The sequence below is a fragment of the Lathamus discolor genome, chromosome 6 (genome assembly GCF_037157495.1).
Source record: "Lathamus discolor isolate bLatDis1 chromosome 6, bLatDis1.hap1, whole genome shotgun sequence".
NCBI lineage: Eukaryota > Metazoa > Chordata > Aves > Psittaciformes > Psittacidae > Lathamus > Lathamus discolor.
This window is the reverse complement of record NC_088889.1, coordinates 82,473,668-82,493,064: the sequence shown is the minus strand read 5'-3', so window position 1 is coordinate 82,493,064 and position 19,397 is coordinate 82,473,668. Positions and strand designations below refer to the sequence as shown.

At 43.0% G+C, this 19,397-nt stretch overlaps 1 protein-coding gene across 6 annotated transcripts in view; it reads right to left on the bottom strand.

Annotated features, from left to right (window-relative positions):
- Window positions 1-4,977: 4,977 nt before the first annotated feature.
- XYLT1 (xylosyltransferase 1) overlaps window positions 4,978-19,397 on the bottom strand; it is a 205,275-nt gene continuing 190,855 nt past the window's right edge. For 5 of the 6 annotated variants that reach the window (XM_065684209.1, XM_065684211.1, XM_065684212.1 and 2 more), the window contains one exon: window positions 4,978-12,863. In XM_065684209.1, coding sequence (XP_065540281.1) covers window positions 12,541-12,863 — 323 coding nt within the window. In that variant the 3' untranslated portion in view covers window positions 4,978-12,540. The remainder of the gene's footprint in view (window positions 12,864-19,397) is intronic. The other variant, XM_065684210.1, reaches the window with a different exon arrangement.

Genomic DNA, 19,397 nt, shown 5'->3' with positions numbered 1-19,397 from the left:
GCTCTATGGAGAGAAGGACTAAATCAGGGGGAAGAGCTTCCAAACAGGGAATTTTGGAAAGAAAGTGCATGCTTTTAAATACATTCACACATTGCATTAATTGCCTAGGAGGTGTAAGGTCTCTGCTGTCCTAGCTCCCTGCACTGCTGGTTGCCGCTGCACATTCTCCAGCCTGTCACCTTAGTTCGGTATATAAATCACTTCAGCATTTGATGGCAGGCTGTGCTGGTGACACAGCCTGGAAACAGGTCTCACAAAGAGCTCTGCCTGTTCTGGGTTGGGAGGCTGCTCCCTGCCCAGCTGGGGCTGCCTGGCATAGGCACAAGCAGAGCACCACAGGTAGAAGCACCGTGGAGCTGGGATTGTACCGCTGTCCTGCAAAACCAGCAGGCAGCAGGGTCTTCATCCTGGCTTTCGTATGTCATTCTATGCAAAGCTTTCTTAAAGAACAGCATTTTGGAGCAAGATTTTAAAAGAGATATGCGGTAGCAGACTCAGAGGTTGTGTTGGGATGCAACAGATGCCTGCATGAGTGCAGAATGGTAGTGTTAGCAATGCGCCTGCTCACCTCCAAATGCAGGGGCCAGGCTGCATCCCCCTGTGCTGTTCCTCCCCGGGGACACCCCCTGTTCCTCCCAGCCCCTGGCTTGGCCGGTCCTGCTGGGGCCCAGCTGCTGGAAATAAACTCTCATCACTTTTTCGTTTTCCTGAAGGCAAAAAGTCATTTCTTCCTCTGAAGGCTATTGACGGAGTTGCTGTCTGCTAATGAATGCAAACCATCAGTGAGCAGTAATGGAATGTCGGGATGACGTGGCAGGCAGTGGCTTGCTTTCAATACACAAAAAAAGCCCTTTTAAATTTAAATGTACTGAGGAATTAAAAGCATATATAGGCAGAGTCTATTAGAAAGTGAAATATTTGATCTTGGCTATTAATCTGTTATAATAATGCTTTCATTTCCTTGCCATATGTATCCAGTGATAGACTTCCATAAATGAGCTTGTACTTTGTGTTTCTAGTCAAATCTCTTTCATTATTATGCAAGTCCTAGTTAGGGATAAAAAAAAACCAATTACAGCAGCAGAGTAAGAGGAGTAAATTATTTTAACTCGTTTATACCAGAGAAATACTGCTCCTACGAGAAGGCTATACATTGTGCACTACTAAAATGCCTTGGGAAGAGGCTGCTCCATTGCAGCCATGCTACCAGCTCTAGGATAACTTCCAGGCAGTAGAAGTACAAATAGAGCGTAAAAGTGGCTCATGGAGCATGGGGTTGCAATGTTTCAAGTCTTGACAACATACAGACACACAGGAGCTGAATACAACCTATTTATACCACTTCTGTTAATTATTATTGACCTCTTCAGAGCTGTCTGGGAGGCTCTACACTGGGAGAGTCATGATTAGTCCCAGCACTGCCAGTGGCCTGGCTGTTCATGGCTCTTCTCCTGGCTTCTGTGGCTGTCAAAGATGAAAAGGGTAGACTGGTAGACTTAGGGTGATCCCCAAACAGCCCAGAGCCCTGCAAAGGGCTGTGGTGGCTGTGCAGGCAGTTTTGAGGCAATGAGGTCAAGCAGAGGTGCTTGGAAAGGTGCTTCCACCTTCACAGAGTGGTGCTCGTGCATGGGGTGAGGGAGTCGGTTCTGTCCTCATCCACAGTAGGGCTGGGATTGGGCAGTGTGCCAGTGGTGGGACATGGGCATCCAGCCTATATGGGCTCAGATGCAAGGGAGTATATGGCCTGTATTTTAGTCAAAGTGGGGCTGGCAACAGCTCAGATGACTTCCCCAGAGTCCTGCTGATTGGAATGATTCTGCAGTTCTGATTTTACATACCTGTAAACACAGACATACACATGTATTTTTATATGTATGTCTATTCATATATACATATTACATTTGGTCTCTGTCTTCCTGAAGTCAAATGTGTATTTTATAAATGGTCTATAATTAATGTGGCTGCTAGAGGAGCTCTGCAACGCCGGTGGGCAAGTGTTTGATGCCATCTCTCTTTGGCTGGCAAGGCTGTGAGGTTCTGCTCTGTCTGTGCTCTGTTCTGATGGATGATGGGCCTCTGCAGGGGTTGTGTGGGGCTGCGGACACAACGCAATGGACTGGGAGCTGATGGCTTTGGAGAGCTGCATGGAGTGTTTAGTGAAGGTGTGAATTCAGAAGTGAAGGAACCACTGGCAGCCTGAAAGCAGCAAAGAAGATCATGATGGATGCTTTGGGGGTGGGGGGAAGGAAAAGGTTCATCTCTTGTAATTTACAATGGCAGATTAGGCATAAATGTCTGGTTTATGGGTAAATACCTGGGCACCCAAACTCATGTCATATTCTTGCCACATTTCCAGCATCTTCTGATTTCCATTTGAGCAGACTGACTGAAGACCCAGCAGGGGCCACCGCATCTGGTCTTTTGTGCTAGTCCAGCAGACAGCTTCACTTCTAGGCTCACAAAAGCTGTGGATCCAAATGCTTCCCCTATACAGGTCAGTCACTGGTGCATAGCTGATGTGTATGTTAATGTATGCTTTATCTGAAGCTGAAAAGTTCAATCTGGGCTTTTCTAGAACAGGGTCACAACTAGAGGCTGGATCAGGCTTAAATGTGCAGAACATAGCATACTTTTGTTAGTACTGTGAATAAATTAACCTGAAACTCCTTGCCAGTGAAATTAGGTGCCTGGTGTGAAACCACTTTAACTGAGCGCTACTGAGAAGAGACCATTGCTTGGCACTTGATGCCCAAGTCATAGAATCATAGCATCATAGAATAGTTAGGGTTGGAAAGGACCTCAAGATCATCTAGTTCCAACCCCCCTGCCATGGGCAGGGACACCTCACTCTAAACCATCCCACCCAAGGCTTCATCCAACCTGGCCTTGAACACTGCCAGGGAAGTCACTCCGTGGCTGAACCAGGTTCCACAATGTTCCCCAGCTCCAGGTTCAACTGTTCCTCAGCTGGGCAGGATTAGCAGCCTTGTCTCAGCTGTGCCCTATTTCACAGCCTTGCAAGCAAGGGCCTCCAACCGAGGACATCTGGGTGAAGGAATAAACCATGACCAAGTGCTGATTTGGTACCAGAATAGTCAGGATCATCTTTCATGGAAGAATGGAAAATTCCCATCCGTGTCTGGTTTTAACTGTAGAAAAACCTCATGAATCTCCCACTTTTTAATCATTAATAGACAACAGAGGTTTCCAGCTGTTTGCATTTGTGCAGCCTCAGATTACAAGCAGCTTCTGATTTTTAGAAAATAGGCTACAGATTCTTTAGTAACGGATGAAGAAATGTCAAATATCTGGGCACTGAACTGAAATCCCTCTTGTCAAGGCAATTAAATACCTCGTTCCTGTTGCACTTGGTTTACTGTGCCTGCCTAGTGGCAAACTGCTCTGCAGTGTTTTGTGTCATTAGCGTGAATTGAGGATGTTCTACATCCCATAAATATTAATTACGATCAAGACGATTAGGTATGGTAGATGCAGGAGCGTGGTGGTGCTGTCTCATGTGGGCAGCAATAAGCAGCCCTGCAAGCGGCATGGCACTGTGGCCAGCTCAGCCCGGGGTTGTTGTGTGTAGCTTTAAAGAGCGTGTGGAGTCTGGTGAAGGCTGTAAAGTAAACAACCCACTCGAGCACCTGGGAGCTTGATGCCTTTTTTCTTTCCTTTAAAGCAGTGGCCAATGACACATTTGGAGATAATTAAAACAAAGGTTGAGCCTTTTTTAATATGCCATGAGTATTAGCAGTTGGATGAGGATTAAGCCAGCAAAAGAGCAGCATACTTCTTAGGCCAGCTATAAACAAAACCAGGCTTCAAAACTGAGACAGCAGGCTTTTTCTTTTTTGACTTTTTTTCTTCCCCTCCACAGAAAATCTTTTCTCTGTGCCAGGACTAAAATATTAGCCCTGTGTTCCCTCTGTTTAAACAGACCTCATTGCATGTGAGTGCCAAAAAAAGTGGAATTCCTGAACAGCAGGTGAAAAGAAAACACAAGATCAAAAGCAGTTCTGGCTGCCAAGAGAACCTGCAGCACTGCTGGGGGTGCATGGAAATGTCATGCAGACGCCTGGTGGAGTCAAAGACTTTTGGAATGTTGTCACAGAGAATTTTTCAAGCATGCCCCATCAAAAGGCAGCACCAGGAGCCAGACCTGCAACACAGCGTGAGGGTGATGCTAAAGGTACCATTCACCCCCTTGCTGGAGATTTTAAATGCTTTTCCCCATCACATCTATAGCAGCAGCTCTAAGAAATCAGTGCCCAGAGTGGAGCCTGTGGGTAAGAAAATAAATTTTAGTGCTCACACTGTCTGAACATCAGGCATTGGCTGGTTTGGGTCCATAACCCACCAGGAGAAGAACTATGAAAGTAATGTCTTCCTGAGCTTGTCCTTGCAGTAAAAGCTAAAAGCAAAGGAGGCATATTTTGCTGCCCTTGTAACCAGCCAGCACTCACATAGATTCCTGTTTCTGCACCTAGCTGCTTATTCATAAGGTCTCATGACTAAGACCTTTCTCTTTGGGATGATGCACACTTTAGGGATGGGTGGAAGACACTGCTCCAACTCTCCTCAGTTAATGGCCTTCAGGAGAAAAAAGCCCTAAGCTAAGCTCCTTGTTAATCCTTCTGCTTACCATTCCTTGACATCTTGAGAAGGCAGGGAGAATCTGGCTCAGAAGAGTCCAGAACTTGACCCAAAGAGCTGGGACATGTCTCTGGATCCCACAGTGCAGCAGCACTGGGAGCCCTGGGCCATGCATCCCATCTCTCAACACTGCTGCTGGTGGCTGCACCCCTCCTCAGGCTCAGGCTGTTGTTAGCACTGTGTGCCTGCGAGCCTTGGAGACCACAGATAAGGAGAGCTTGGTCCCATTTTCCCTCCTAAACATCACCAAACAGCAAAGGTTTTTTAAATGAAGACAGACATACATTACTGGGGTTGGGAATAAGATGAGGTGCACATCAATTCCTAAAGACAGCCTTTTTTTTTTATTTTAAAATTCTGCATCTGCAAACACAGTATGACAGAAAGCATCTATGTACACCTGCAGTGTTTTTGGTAGAGTACACTTCTAATACATCCATTTCTTTTTCTGCAAAAAAATTTGCTTTGTCAGACAAAAAAAAAAACCAAACTCCCATTGACAAAGAATACAGCTAAGGCACGTTGTTTTCTGCTAAATGAAAGACAAAAGGGTGCAAAACTGGGTAGTGCAAGAATTGCTGAAAATCACATTCTACTACAAGAAAAGCATTCTGACTTTGAACTTTGATTACCGGTCAATTTAAGACATTTCAATAGCTCATAAAATACTCCTTTAAATAAATAGCAAAATATCTACATCTTTCAGTGTGTTCCATTTGAATTTCCAATTTTTTTTCCAACTTTGCTGTATATACATGGTTTTCTTTTTTCTTGTTCAATAGCTTACAAAATATTTCTGTACAATTTAATGCATATTATGACCTATAACAAAATAGTTATTTCTTAAAACTATATTACCACCAGTCTTTGAAAATGACAGAATAGGAATAACTTATTATGGACCATGTTAGGCAATACAAAAATCCAATCAACCCAGAATGAAACCAAAATGACAAAGTCAGAAAAATCATTTCATTAACTGGAATTAATTCTTTTTGTTTCATAACTCTTGTTTTTCTACATAAACCCTTTTCAGTTGCCTTTGGGTTGTATCCACATCTGAATACCAAAACAGGATAGGATTTGGGATTCCTAAAAGCACTGCAGCCTGCCGGGAATATTGGTGCTACTGAAACACAGCAGTTCTCATGGAGAAAAGCATTAAAGAAACCCAACAAATACAAGCCTCAGCAGAAGTCCTTGGTTTCTGCTGTCTTTGACAACCTTTGGATAAAGCTCCAAAAGCCAGAGTTTTGGAAATGCATTTATGACTTAGATGATACAACCAGACTCCTCTGTCTTCCAAGTGTACTGTTACATTCCCACCCATCATGCAAAATCTGGCCCCATATGGTTGACATTCTTCAGATTTTCAAACCATACCATTAAAAGGATCTACCTCCTCCCAGCTGCCACTGCACATCTGAACCGAACGCTACTGTGTCATATCAGAATGGGTGAAATTACTCCAGAATTTGCCTTGTGCATCTGAGAGCAGTCTCTCCTGTTATAGTCTGAAGATAATAAAGTTATTAAGTAAGTTTGGACTTTGTAGGTAATTAAATCAACCTTATCTACAGTGAGTTGCACAAGACGGATAATTTCCTAAGGTTTATCTGAATGTCTGAGCTTTCCCTTTGCCCAAAGGGAAGGTCATTTTCTTCCCTTAAAGACTGCATTTGTAAGCAATTTCTAGAGTATTTGTAAAGTGTAAGCTGACAGCAACACAACTGAGCTGTAATAGAAATCTCAAGGTGCCTTTTATTCATTCCACAATAAACAGAAAAAGAGCAAGTCACAGACAACACCAAACCTCCTAACACAGTTTAAGGCCACATTTAGAAAGGATGAAAGTAAGGCTTTCTTTGAGGGGCAACACACCGGATGCCACAATGGGAACAGACACTGAGCAATCCAAAGCTGATACGATTCACCCACAGAAAATCTGAAACAACATTCTAGTTTTGGCCAGCAGGTCTGTGCTTTCTTTTGCATGTAAGCGGGAAAATAAATGGGAATGCCATACACATCCTCCTCTGGAATATTCCCAGCAAACTGAAGGTTCTCCCCTAGCAAGAGGTTGCTATTGTCTCAGTTGAGGGTGTTAATTACAACAGAACCAAAGACAAGTCAAGTCATTACAATATACAAAGGCAGCGCAATGAACTGCGCCTAGAATTGTCACTCTGTTATCAGAGGCACCTGTACAGTATCTTGCTGTTTATTTGGCAAGGCTACAAGTAATACTTCTAGGTTTTAACAAAGTAGAAAGAGAATTTGCATAGATTGTACATTCAGCTCAAGGAGATTTCTGGTACCTTTTTTTGTTGTTATCAGGTAAACGTGTTTGCAGACACAGTGAGGTAGCAGCTTTGATAGCACCCATGAGCAAAAGAAGGTAACCAAGGCAGAAGCAAAGAGCAGAGAGTGATCTACACACTACTGTTAGTGTAAAGGAACAAAATCAACACGGTACCTGCAGTATCACATCATGAGGGTTAATCTCTGCCAACACCACACTGAACTGGAGACAACCTAATGCTACCGTGGCCCTTGGTAACTCCGGCTGTAAGGTCAGGTCTCAAAATTTTAAACGCTCTCAGCCTGATTCTTCCTTCCTTTACTGTGATGGTGGTGGGGAAGGTTTTCAAAGGCCAATCATCTCTTCTACTCTATACCTTCAAAGGGAGTTACAAATCAGAGCACTTGCTCACTCCTGAAGAATCTACAGGAATTTCTGTTTCTATAATTTCTATTTCCCTACAGATTCTTCTTTGCTGCCCTTAACCCTAATTCACATTTGTCTGGCTCCTCTGTGCCCAGGAGCACTGCAGCCAGTATTCCTGCTCTCCGTAACTCTCAGTGGGCCCCTCAAAGGTCACTGTCCTATCTCCCAACACTGCATCACTCCTGCCTGCTCTGTGGGCAGCGGCCCTGGAGCTGTCGTGGCAGAAGCCTGAGGGTTGGTCTGGAAACACTTTTTACATGATATTTTCAATTGTCATTTAATATGCATTTAATGTACTCTCCTACGAATCCTTAAGACTATCTTGGAGGCCTTGGATGGGTGAAATAAAAGCACATATGGACCTTTATCTTTTTAGAAACAGCTGAAGCAAAGGCTGGTGGGAAATGTCACTAGTCACTTTCCACCAGGTCAGTCTCTGTTGCTGAAATAACCAAACCTACTATTTATTACCTGTATTAAATATCCATGCCCGAAAATCAGGAAAAGATAATTGCTATCACTTTTACCAACTCCTTCATGTGTGTTAGTACTGAGCTGACTGAAGGTTGCTCTGAAAAGCAAACTTTTCTTATTTGCAGCTAAGGTTTTTGAAGAGGCCTAAGGCATTTGGCTCACACAAGTACAGAACTTGCTGCTCAACGAAAAGCAGTGGAGTTGGCCAAGTTTTCCTGTGGCCAACTCCTGAAGCTTTGGAATCTGGGAAGACAATGAGGAGGTTGTGACAGCCTGCGGCATGCTGGCGGTTCTCTGATAGCTGTGATGAAAGAGAACTAAAGAAATCAACAGAAAGTCGCTCCTCATTGCCTGGCCACAAGAAAAATACGGATCTTGCTTTCTTGCTTTTTATCTGGGAAGTCAAAGCTGAGATCTCACGGTATCAGCTTTTCTCAGCCTTGCTGTGCAGAAGGTGCCCACTTCATTCACAGGTTTTTTTGCAGCACAATTGTGTCAAACTTTTGCAAAGTTTCCCCATCTTCTTTACCCTTCATCTCTCCTTTGGTCAGGTTTAGAATACCGCAGTTCTCATTCACTGACTTCACCACTCTGTTCACGATCATCGTAGCTAAGAGTGATGGAGACTTCATTAGTATTGCAATCAGTGTTGTAGGAGATGAGATGGACAGGAGGTGAACACAAATTAGTTGGTCCTCTTGAAGGTGCCGCAGGATCATTGTTAATATGCCGTTAAACAGCTGTACATGCATTGTGCACTGGAGCCAATACCTAGGAAAGTCAATTTGTAACACATGAGTGCCTATTCCTGTATCTCCAGGCTTAGCAGTAACGAATACTTTCTTGTATAACACTTGCTATCATGAAGGAATTGTTAAAATTCTCTGCTTGCCGAGAGCACCAAAAAATGAAGACATAATTTCAATTCTAAAAAACCCCTTGAATATCAGAAAATGAAAATACAAATATTACTGCTCAATGTCCAAATGTCATCAAAGAAAGATTGGACAAATCTGAAAATAAACTGTCATTTTAGCTATTTCTATTAGCCTCAAGGTTTAACATTACCATATAAACAGGTTTGCATAATGCTTAGACTGACTTTGGACATAATTCATTAAATCATGTATGCAGATGTTCTGCATTTCACCACATTCCTTTTCTGTGTGATGCTGATTGATCACAGAAGTGTTACATGGTTATAGTGCAGAATGGGCAGGGAATTCAAATGAGCAAAGCATTACACACAGAGGACAAATGTGTGCATATGGAACTACGACCCTCTCCCACAGAAAGGGATTTTGAGCAAAACTGATCAGCTGGAGTCCTGCTCAGCAGGGACCGCCAGGGTGATTGGAAAATAACACTTGCACATTCAAATGAAGATGCCCATCTTGCTTGTTTTGTACAAACTGTGGGTCCCTGCTCTGAATTCTCCTTTTCACCAAATGTAAGATCTGTGAAGTTATTCTCTTCTAACAATATATAATATTCATCACAGGCTCCAAGTGCCTGCCATTTCAGAACCAGAAAAGCCACTAAGCACGACACCAGTCTTAGCAGCACTGCACAGCATCAGCTTGGAGCAAGCTCTGATCCCTGATGCAAAGAATCTTGCTTTCCATGGTTTTTCTTCACAGCTACGGTAACTCAGACACAGTGTCCTGTATATAACTTATGCATCTGTGTCTGTATACTAATAGCTATAGTAGAGGTTGTTGTTTAGGTCCAAAACTTGACACTGCCCCCAGAAGATGTTCCAAAAAATGGCAGCTCAGCCTTTGATGGCCTCACACACAGACAGTATTTACTCATAACACACTGTCACGCCTTTTGTTTATGTGGGACTTGATTCTGAAGTCCTTACTCAGCACCAGCACTCCGTGTAAGCTGTGCTTGAGAAAGGACTGCAGGATCAGTTCAGTTTTACATCGCACATTTAACAGCACTGGGATTGCCAGCTTGCTACACAACTTCTTTGTTGAGATGCTTTTTGTCTTTCAGAAAATAAACTAATATAAATCTTGTTGAGAGATATTTAAAACCTACCATAGAACATCAACAGATATATCAGCAACCATTTGTTTTCTTTCCCTTTTTTGTATTAAAACAAAATAATTTGCACCTTACATTTTAAATGACAAAAGTGGCAGATTTTCTTCTAGCTGTAAAAGACGGGATTGTTGCCACCGTCTGCTTGGTCTAGTTAATAATGAAAGCTTACCAATAAAGCACTTACTTAAAAACATTGCTGCTTAAGAATAAAAAAAGTATCATATTTAAACCCCAAGTTATCTGCATGCCTGTGTGTGGGCGCATCCTTGTACATATGCTCATATGCAAGACTGGAGATTTTGCAGCTACCCCAGCAGTTTTATTGAGAACGATTACCGACTGGGATTGTTAATGAATTTTATTGTGTGCCCTAAATACCATGTTCTTCATTTAATCTGCAGGGCTTGATCCGTGCAGTTGTCATTGCATCAGTGTGACTAAAGCCCTAGATTTCACAGTGAGGATTCGAAGTCCCCAGAAAATTTGAACTTCATGAAGGAATGTTAGCTTAAAAACAAGCACTGTTAAAAAACCCTACTGAGTAAGTAATAACGCTGTGTTTCTATTCTGTAAACCTGTTGGCAACCCTGGTTTTACACATGCTTGCCTCTAGAGCTCGTTGAAAAGCTGGAACATTATCTTGACTGAAATATTTCAACCAGCTCTCACTGCTACAGGCTTTCCTAAAACTATAGCTCTCATGCCTGTCAAAATCAAGACAAATAAAGGAAGGGAGGTGCGAGGGGAGGAAGGCCTTTTCTTAATAAAGGCAGCTTCAGTTAGTAAGATAACATAATCTTCAAGCTGCAAAAGCAGCACCTACTAATTAGTCATTGACTAAAACATAAATAATAAATACCTAAATTGTTCCTTCTATGCATCCATTTTTGTGCCAGATAGATAAACATTTCAATGCTCTGCCTTAATGCCAGCACAGCTGACACTGCAATTTCAAGTCCAAAGCAAACTGCAAGTAGCTTTAAACCAATACGACGGAGAGAGATACTACAAGCCACTGGGGTCCGTGTGTTATGGTCATCTTGCAACTGTTGTTTAAAAGGGAATTCAACCTTTCTGTGAGAAGCGATTATGGAATGATTTAAGGGTCTATTTCCCTCCTGATGTGGATGCTTAACTCTCATCAGCAGAAAGTCAGCCATACACATAGAAGGGTAAATAGATACCTTAATTACAGCAACAGGATTTTTTTCTTAAAACCCAAGAGCTTTTAATAGCGTTTTTGGGTTATGTTGTTCACAAGAGATTACCACAGCAACAACAACAAAGTGCATGTTTTATGCTAATGTAAAATGCATTAGTTGGAGATGAACCTACATTTTAAAAAGCTATTGGAATACAAATGATTTTTTTCCTACTGTAGAAAATGCTGCTTAAAATGATGCAAAACATGCCTGGTCAAAACAGGATGCAGCCTGCTAGGAATTCTGAAGACAAGCAAGGGTACTTTGTTGACAGCATAAAGTAAATGCACTCAGAAACATGGCTTTGCTCTCCTTCCCTTTCAGCTCATGGCTGCAGTCAGGAGCCCACATCCTGCACAGCCTTCCAGATGTTCTGCACAAGCCTCGAAGAACCCTTTGTCATGAAGAGCCTTCCGGATCTGAGATCACGGGAGGGAATTAGTGTTAAGACTTAGGCAATACTCAAGCCAGGGAAGGAACATGTGGTAGATTTAGGCTCCAGTTCTACCATTTTACTGGTTCTGTGCAACTCCACTGCCCAAAAGAAAACTCGGCTCACAGGCAGAATCAGCAAAGGGTGTGAGCAGACACATCACAGCCAACCCCAACCTACACAGACACACTGCAAGTCTGCAGAAATGCTCAGGTACTGGTGGCTTTAGAAAAACCTTGCAGATCTGAAAGGGCTGAAATCCAAAATGCTTCTTCATTCTTTAATACTCTTAGTATGCAGAACCTGAATCTGACTGCACGAGACACAGAAGACTAATACAGCAATACACTGGGTCCATGTAGAGTTTATCATGAAATTAATCTCAAAAATCTCTGTAATCTGATAGTTTCTGCTTTTGCTCATTTTCTCTAACTAGGATAACAGAGAATAGCTGAGCCCAGAATTCCTTTGTGTTATTGAAGAAAAAAGATTGAGGGTGTACCATAATTAATCCAGGCTCTGTGAGGTAATGCGGCCATACAGGCTCTGGCCTGCAGTAACCAACCTCCCCAGTGTAAGCAGAAGGGGATTTTGCCGTGATTTATTCATGGTAGCAAAATAAGGAAAGCCTGTGAAACAGCGGAGGTACAGACAAATTTATTCTTAAAAAACACTGTTAGCAGCTGCTCCTTCACTGCCCTCTCCATGGCTTGGTGCTAGTTTGGAAACCCGCAGAGGCAGTGGGTGCAGCCAGGGCCTCGCGGGAGAGGAGGACCTGCAGGAGAAGCAGAGCTGCTCCCACTGCTGATGGAGAGGGCAGTGCCAAAGGCCTTGTCAGAACTCTTTTTTCCTTTTTTAAATGAATTATATTGCATTAAGTAACAAAAATGTAAAATGTTCCCTTAGATTGCTGAAATGTGGTGCGAGATTCACATACGAGCAAGGTTAAATTCCCTTTTAAAATCCTATGCCGGAGGACTGCGTACCAGATGCTACCTCAAGCGACCGTCAGGTTTGACGGGGCCCAGCTCAGATTTGGGGTCCGGGCTCAGGGAGCTCCAGGCTGTCTGAGCACAGCCCTGCATGACTGGGCACGCAGTGGGGCCAGTGCTGCAGATGTCCACGGCCGACCAGATGCTGCCCACCAGGGAGTCCACCCAGGCTTCCAGCCGAGCTCCCACCAGCCCCGCGTTCCTCTTGGCCTGGTCCACGTGGTCAGCATTGATGGGGATATTCAGGACGGGGTTCAAGCCCTGGAAGCTCTGCTCCATGTATGCGTTCTTTGGAGGCCCGCTGTGATACTTCATGGCTTCCTCTGGAAAAGCAGAAATAAACCCAAAAGCGCATTAAAAAACAAACCTCCAAACCTTCATGATCTAATGGTACAGCAAACAAAAAGGCAACAGCTAGTGGTGTGCTACAGTCTGTTTCCGCAGCATGGAGGACACTCGGCATCTTGAGGATGACTCACTGTACTCAGCTCTTCAGCTTGTGCTCACCACTACGAGCTCTACTCATGCGATGCTAACCCTGCAACACTGTGTTAGCACAGAGGCTGAAAGCAGCATTGTCCTTATTACCATCATACAACCAGCATGCCCAGAGCTGTTCTGCACAGCACAAGACAGCAGGCCCACCTCAAGGGCATCTCAGCTATAAGCCCCTGTCTGTATCTCAAGGATGATCAATGTGCAGCTCTTCGGGATAAACCCATTTTGCATTCAGGAGAAACTAATTTTGCCTCTTTCACCACAAAACAAGCCTGGGAGATAGTCTGTGCAGCTGAAGTCACCCCTGTGGACACCCAGGGAAGGCTGTATTTTGAAATTAGGGAACAGTTCTAGGATGTTCAATGTGAGAAGGCTGCAGACCCTCATCAGACCTGCAAGTGCTGTCATTGGTTTGTCTAGGAGCCAAGATCTCAGCCTAGTTTTGATTCTAAACTGATGAACTTTGCCCTGCTGTGGAAAGTCACAACATTTGTTAGCTCAGTTGGCCCCCCAAAACCAGGAGATGCCATTCATTCCTGACACAAGGAAGGACTTTGGACAGACTTGACCCATAATGAAGTATCTGTAGCCCCAGCATCATTCCTCAAAGTACTCCAGTCTCACAGGGGATGTATTCTGTCATGACAATTCTATTTCAAGCTCTTGTGCCAAATAATGGATCACAACCATTTCCTAATGACGCTCTCCTTTGCATTGTGGTTGCTTTCCTTACAGTAACTCTTCTAGCTCAGCAAAATGCAATACATTGCCCCATTAATGTAATACTGCAGTAAAAATCATTTCCAGGCTGTGATAACGCCTTCAAACAACTCGTATTGGACACGGTGGGTCAGACTGCTCTCCTCTAAGGTTGGCTGACTTCTTCAGGTCTGTGAGTGCGCCACGGGGCTGCTCACAAAACCAGTGTGGGCCTGGGTGCCTCTTGGGGGGTAAATGTTCAACCATTTCTTTCTGTTTTGAGCTGACTTCCCCAGCATCCTTGCTCTGGCAGCACAGAGGACAAGTTCATCTCTGCCAACATACACACTGTCTAGAACACAAAATGGGCCCATTCAGGGAGCTCCAGGCTAGGAAAGTCACTGCGCTCAGATAGCATTTAGGGGCCAGGAATTACATATTCACGGCTACAATTCCTTCCACATGTCCTTGCTGCTTGCATTGCAGCCTGACACTGAGCCCTTTCTTCCACACAGAGGTCAGCATCTCAAGCACTGGCAATAAATCAGTACATTTATTTAGAGGGAAAGGGGACATTTAATTGAAGTTTTGCTGTTAAATTTGCGAAATCTTTAATGTCGAATACTGTGCAAGTCCCATTACTTCAAAACCCCAATTCAATTAGTTCAGCATATTCCCATCACCATTATGCATCACTTACCTAACTGTTCTACATTCCTCTAATCCCCTCTTTTTATTCTAAATGGTAAATACCCACAATAACCTCTAGTCAAACTGAGTTTATTCCATGCACACGTGTCAGAAGCGTGCTCTGCCAGAGCACTGCAGTTTAAGAAAGAGAACAAGTACACATGATTAAATTTCCTCCTTTGGAAGCAATTAAATATGGAAGATTGTTTGTCAACATATTAATTAAATAGGAACATTCTAAGTAAAAATCCCCAAACAAATAAGAGTTGGCATTGCTAGCAGGATTATCTGATTGAAACAGGCAATTCAGAGAGCTTGTTGAATTACAGCCTGTCGTGCATGTGTTTAGTGCATAAAACGAGAGATGTTTTTCCAGACAAATAACAGGATGAAATGGAAGTTGTTCTTCTCTCTGGCTCAATCTCACACATGTCCCATGCTTCAGGACTTGGTGGATTATCAGGACTGGAAGGAATGAAACCTACAGAAACTACCCAGTGCTTGGCAATGCAGTGGGAGATCATCATCTCTGAATCTGTGTTCCTTAAGATCAGTGGGCTGCTTTTGCTAAAGGTGATAACCTCAGCATCTTCATCACATTCAAATTCCTCCTCCCTGCTATTGCTGTAATTGTGCCAGACACCCTGTGCTTCTCCCACCAACACATCCCTGCTGTGTTCAGCACCACTAAGTGACCGCTGTGTTCTGCTCCAGACCTGGCTGTGCTGCAAAGGCCTGCAGCAGGTATGAGAGAGTGGAATGGGACTGAGAAACATTTTTGAAAAGCCACACACAAATATCAGCAGATAGGAAAAGACAAGAGTGCTGAGGACAGTACTAAGGGGAATAAAACACTGTGGCTTCCAGTGTGTTACAGGGTACCATTGCCCACATGCTTCTTCCATGTGATGAAACCCTGACAAGATACTGCTGGGAGATTGTTTGGCCCACAACAGAACGAACACTCCAAGTTAGGTGTCTGTATGTCCTACAAAGAGCTGGGTAACAACAATATGAATGCAGAGCTACGTGTACTATCAACTGGAAAAGCTGAGGATCAACCCAGAACCCTCTCCTGGAGCTTCCAAGTCTGTGTTAAAAAGTTGTCAGGAGAAAGCAAGGAGGATGCAGTTTATCTGAGCCATGGCAGATGTGGGCTATTCCTCTTTGCGTTAAAGGAGAAATGACAGCGATATAATCATGACTAATTACTGGGTTCCCCCCCCCCAAAAAAAAAATAATAAAAAGTTATTCTTGTCCCCCAGTTTTATTTGCTTTTCACTCTGAGAGGGCACTTAATTTCTCAACTGACTTCTGCTATAACTTCTTTGAGCTATATACACAGCCTATAGTCAGCCACACATGCTGGGATATCAGCACTGCTGTGTGGGTTTGCTCTTCATCTTGCAGAAAAAAACAAATGAGTTTAGACAGAGAGTGGGCTAAGGAATGAAAAATGTGGTTATCTATCTCGGTACACATGAAGGCACTAGACCTGTGGTTTCTTTAAAGCAGCACAGAATGTACAGCTCTATTTCCTTACTTGAATTGTGCTGAAACCCTCTGGCAAACAGGTAATTTTTTATTGACATTTTGTTTATTTTCTCTTGCAGCAAACAAGACAGTGCTGCATTTGCTCATTGTGAAGCTAATCGACTCCTTGTCAACTGGATCTGAACTAAATTGCGAAGCAAATCCCCGTCTTCAGGGTTTTTCTTGGAATGACGATTCCAGGGCATGTCTATACTGCTGCAGTCCTGCACTTGCCTGCTGCTATTGCTGCATTTATCAAGAACATGTCATGTTACCTCTGGTTAATTTAAAGAAATCACAGCAGTTCTGACACTTGTTGCCACCCACTTTATAATCTGTATAGATGCAATTAGAATTGATTGAGCCACTGCAAACAACCAACGGCAAAACAAAGGTTTCCCAGTATATATTTAATTAAGATGATCTATAAATATGGATTAGGTTAAAAGGCCTTTCAGATGTGCGCATGCATTGTGGTATGTCTGCTGATGCCGACAAGCCTTTCAAAGAGGTGGCTGCAGCTAGAGGGCAGAGGGACCAGAAGCTGGTGGTTAAGGTCCCTGGCCTGTTGTGGAGCAACAGAGATCAGAAACCTCACATGAGGGCATGTGATCAAGCTAGGAACTGAACAGGAAAGGTCTCTCTTGAGGCAAAGAAGGAGGATGGTTTTCTTTACTGCCCTCCTTGTTTGAAGGAAGAAGGCTTTTACTCATTCATTTATTTACTTACTTGTTTTCATTCCTGGGTTTAGTATCAGCTTAAGGACTGGGGCTTTTTCTACCCCAGAAGTGAATCTGCCCACTGGCTCACAGTAATCTATTCAGCTTTAATGAAACAGGTACTATACATTAAATGCATGACAATGCATTATCGTCACTCCAGCTGGGAAAGCACTGTGGAAACTTTGCCATGGATATAAACTCAAATTTAAAAATGAAATTGCTTTGGCTTTTTCTCTGCCCCTTTTAGTGCCCCTGGGAGATGTGTGTGATCAGACTTGGCATGGCTGCTTCACGTGGACTTTGTAGAGCACAAAAGGGTGGGAAACTGGGATGATGTTATTTTAAGAATTAAAATCTACCTGGTACCTTGGACTACAGTCTATGAACTGCTGGCTAAATGCTCTGAATTATACCTGTTCTTTGGCTCTGCTACTCCAGTCCCTACACAGGGGACCTGGACATCTGGCCTCAAGTCTCCAAACTGTGCTTAAATTCAGGCTGCCTAAAGCTGACAGCAAGAAACCTCCATTCCTGTCCATTATCACTGCTAGTGATCTACTGATCTCACTATTTTGTGTCCTCCATGTTATGCTCCTTCTCCATCTTGGCACACTTTAATCCTAGGGCATTCTGCTGGTCCTCCCATGTCCTTACAATAAGCACAGAGGACTTGGCTTTAACACACTCAGCCATATGGTTAGAAACTTAAAATCGCCACTTAGAAGAAGAATAGAAGAGAATCTGGCTGTGCAGGACATAGGGGGAAAGAGACACTGGTGGAGCAAGTGAACCTGAGTCTCCAAATGATTTATCTCACAAATTCATTTAATTTTCCTTTTGTTTTTTTCTTTCTCCAACCATGCAAACTTGAAGGCACTCTCAAGCCAGACGATCTGCTGGAGGCAGAGCAGTGACACAACTCAAACCAGAGAAAAGATGCAGATTTGGATGACTGGAGGGGGAAGAGGAGCAAGAAAGAATAAGTAACTTTAGATTACAGACTTTTCACTGAAATAGCTTTGGAAGCATTGTTTACAGTGGAAATACCCCAAACCTCCCAGCCTACTCAGTAATTCCATGTAAGATCTGATCTCTTATAGATCCAGGTTTTGAAAAGGTCAATGAATCTGTGTTTCTAAACCAATTTACATTCTGTTAGTTATGCACATCTGGACATAGTTTCAAAGAAAAAACCTGTTCTTGATTTCCCTTTACGGGGACTTGAGACCAAAATTAACACATAAATGGGAACAGAAAAATGAATAAACTGGCTGCGTATTCTGGTTTTAATAAACTGATAAACAAAATATCTTTGCTGGTAATTCTGAATTGTAATAATGAATTTTGAGAGTCATGATACAGGAACAAACATGTTTGGCTTTGAGTATTCAAAAGAAAGGGATGTGGCTCCCTTCGTGATGCAACTTTTCCTTGTTTTGCTGAAGCGATGTGTAGGTAAGTAATGATTTAGGAAACAGAGATTGTTGTCATGTCCATGCTCTCAAGATACAAGATTTTAGTGGCAGCTGTGCCACTGCCAGGTTTGTGTAAGTGCTGTTTAGAATGACACAAACAAATTACAAGACTGTGGGCACATTTTTATGTGTGTAGCTGCATGGGCTCCAGTTTCTACATTTGGAGTCCATGAGACAGAGCAGGACGAATCATTACCAAAAAAATGACATGCAAAGTGGTAAGAAATGTATCAGTCATTCAGAAAGCTTCTGGAATAGCAAACTACTTTTCAGGGTAATCTTTCTGACAAGAGCCATAGCTTTTTTTCCCCTTTTTTTACTGGAGTGCGGCTGTGCAGTGAGGGAGGATGGTTGGAAGAACATTTTTAAGAAATCCCTACTAAAACACATTCCCCTCTTCTGCTGACAACTCCTGGCTAAGTCTGATGCATGGGTTTTTTGCATTGTTAAGACAAGGAAATAATACTATTCCTTCATTTTACAAGATTTTTGGCAGCTTTTGCATTGTTTACAACAGTAACAAACTGTTCTTTCAGAAGTTCTAATTCTCCTGTCATACTCTCAAGATGCCTTTATTTGGCAGAGGAAAATATATTTAAATAATAAAGTGGTAACTAAATGACAAAAGCTGGAAATCAAAGCTAAAAGACAATTGCCTGCACAGAGCACAGTAGCATCACTGAGACAGAAAGCCTTCAAAAACCCGAACAACAAGAATTTGCATTGTAAATACAACTCTAACTACAGTGGAGTGCCACTGTCTGCCCCTGTAATTAATTTTCTTCTTTACCTTCATGCCTCAGACATCTGGAGATTATACACATCACCAGTAGCAAATCACTCCTGAGGCTTGTTCCTATGTAGTACTGTTCCCAAGCTTTGTATTTCATTCCTGCAGTAGATTCTAGTTACCGTATGAATGAACAGGGCTCTTGAACAAAAACTACGAGCCAGATCTTCTCCCAGTTTATCAATGGGCAATATGGAAATTCAGAGTCTGGAGCAGAGGGAGTTTTGCCTTACACCATAAAGTGTGGGCTCATGGTCGTCTGAGATATGCCTAACTGCCACTGGGCTCTCACATTATAGGGAAAGGCAGCAAGGTTGCTGGCTACATGCCACATTTTCCATTGAATTTACACCTTAATTGTTAAATTACAAAAGAACACGGAATTCATTAAGTTCCAGTCAGTAGCAGCTGTGTTTAGAAGTAGGCTGAAGTTTGAACTTTAAAAATGTA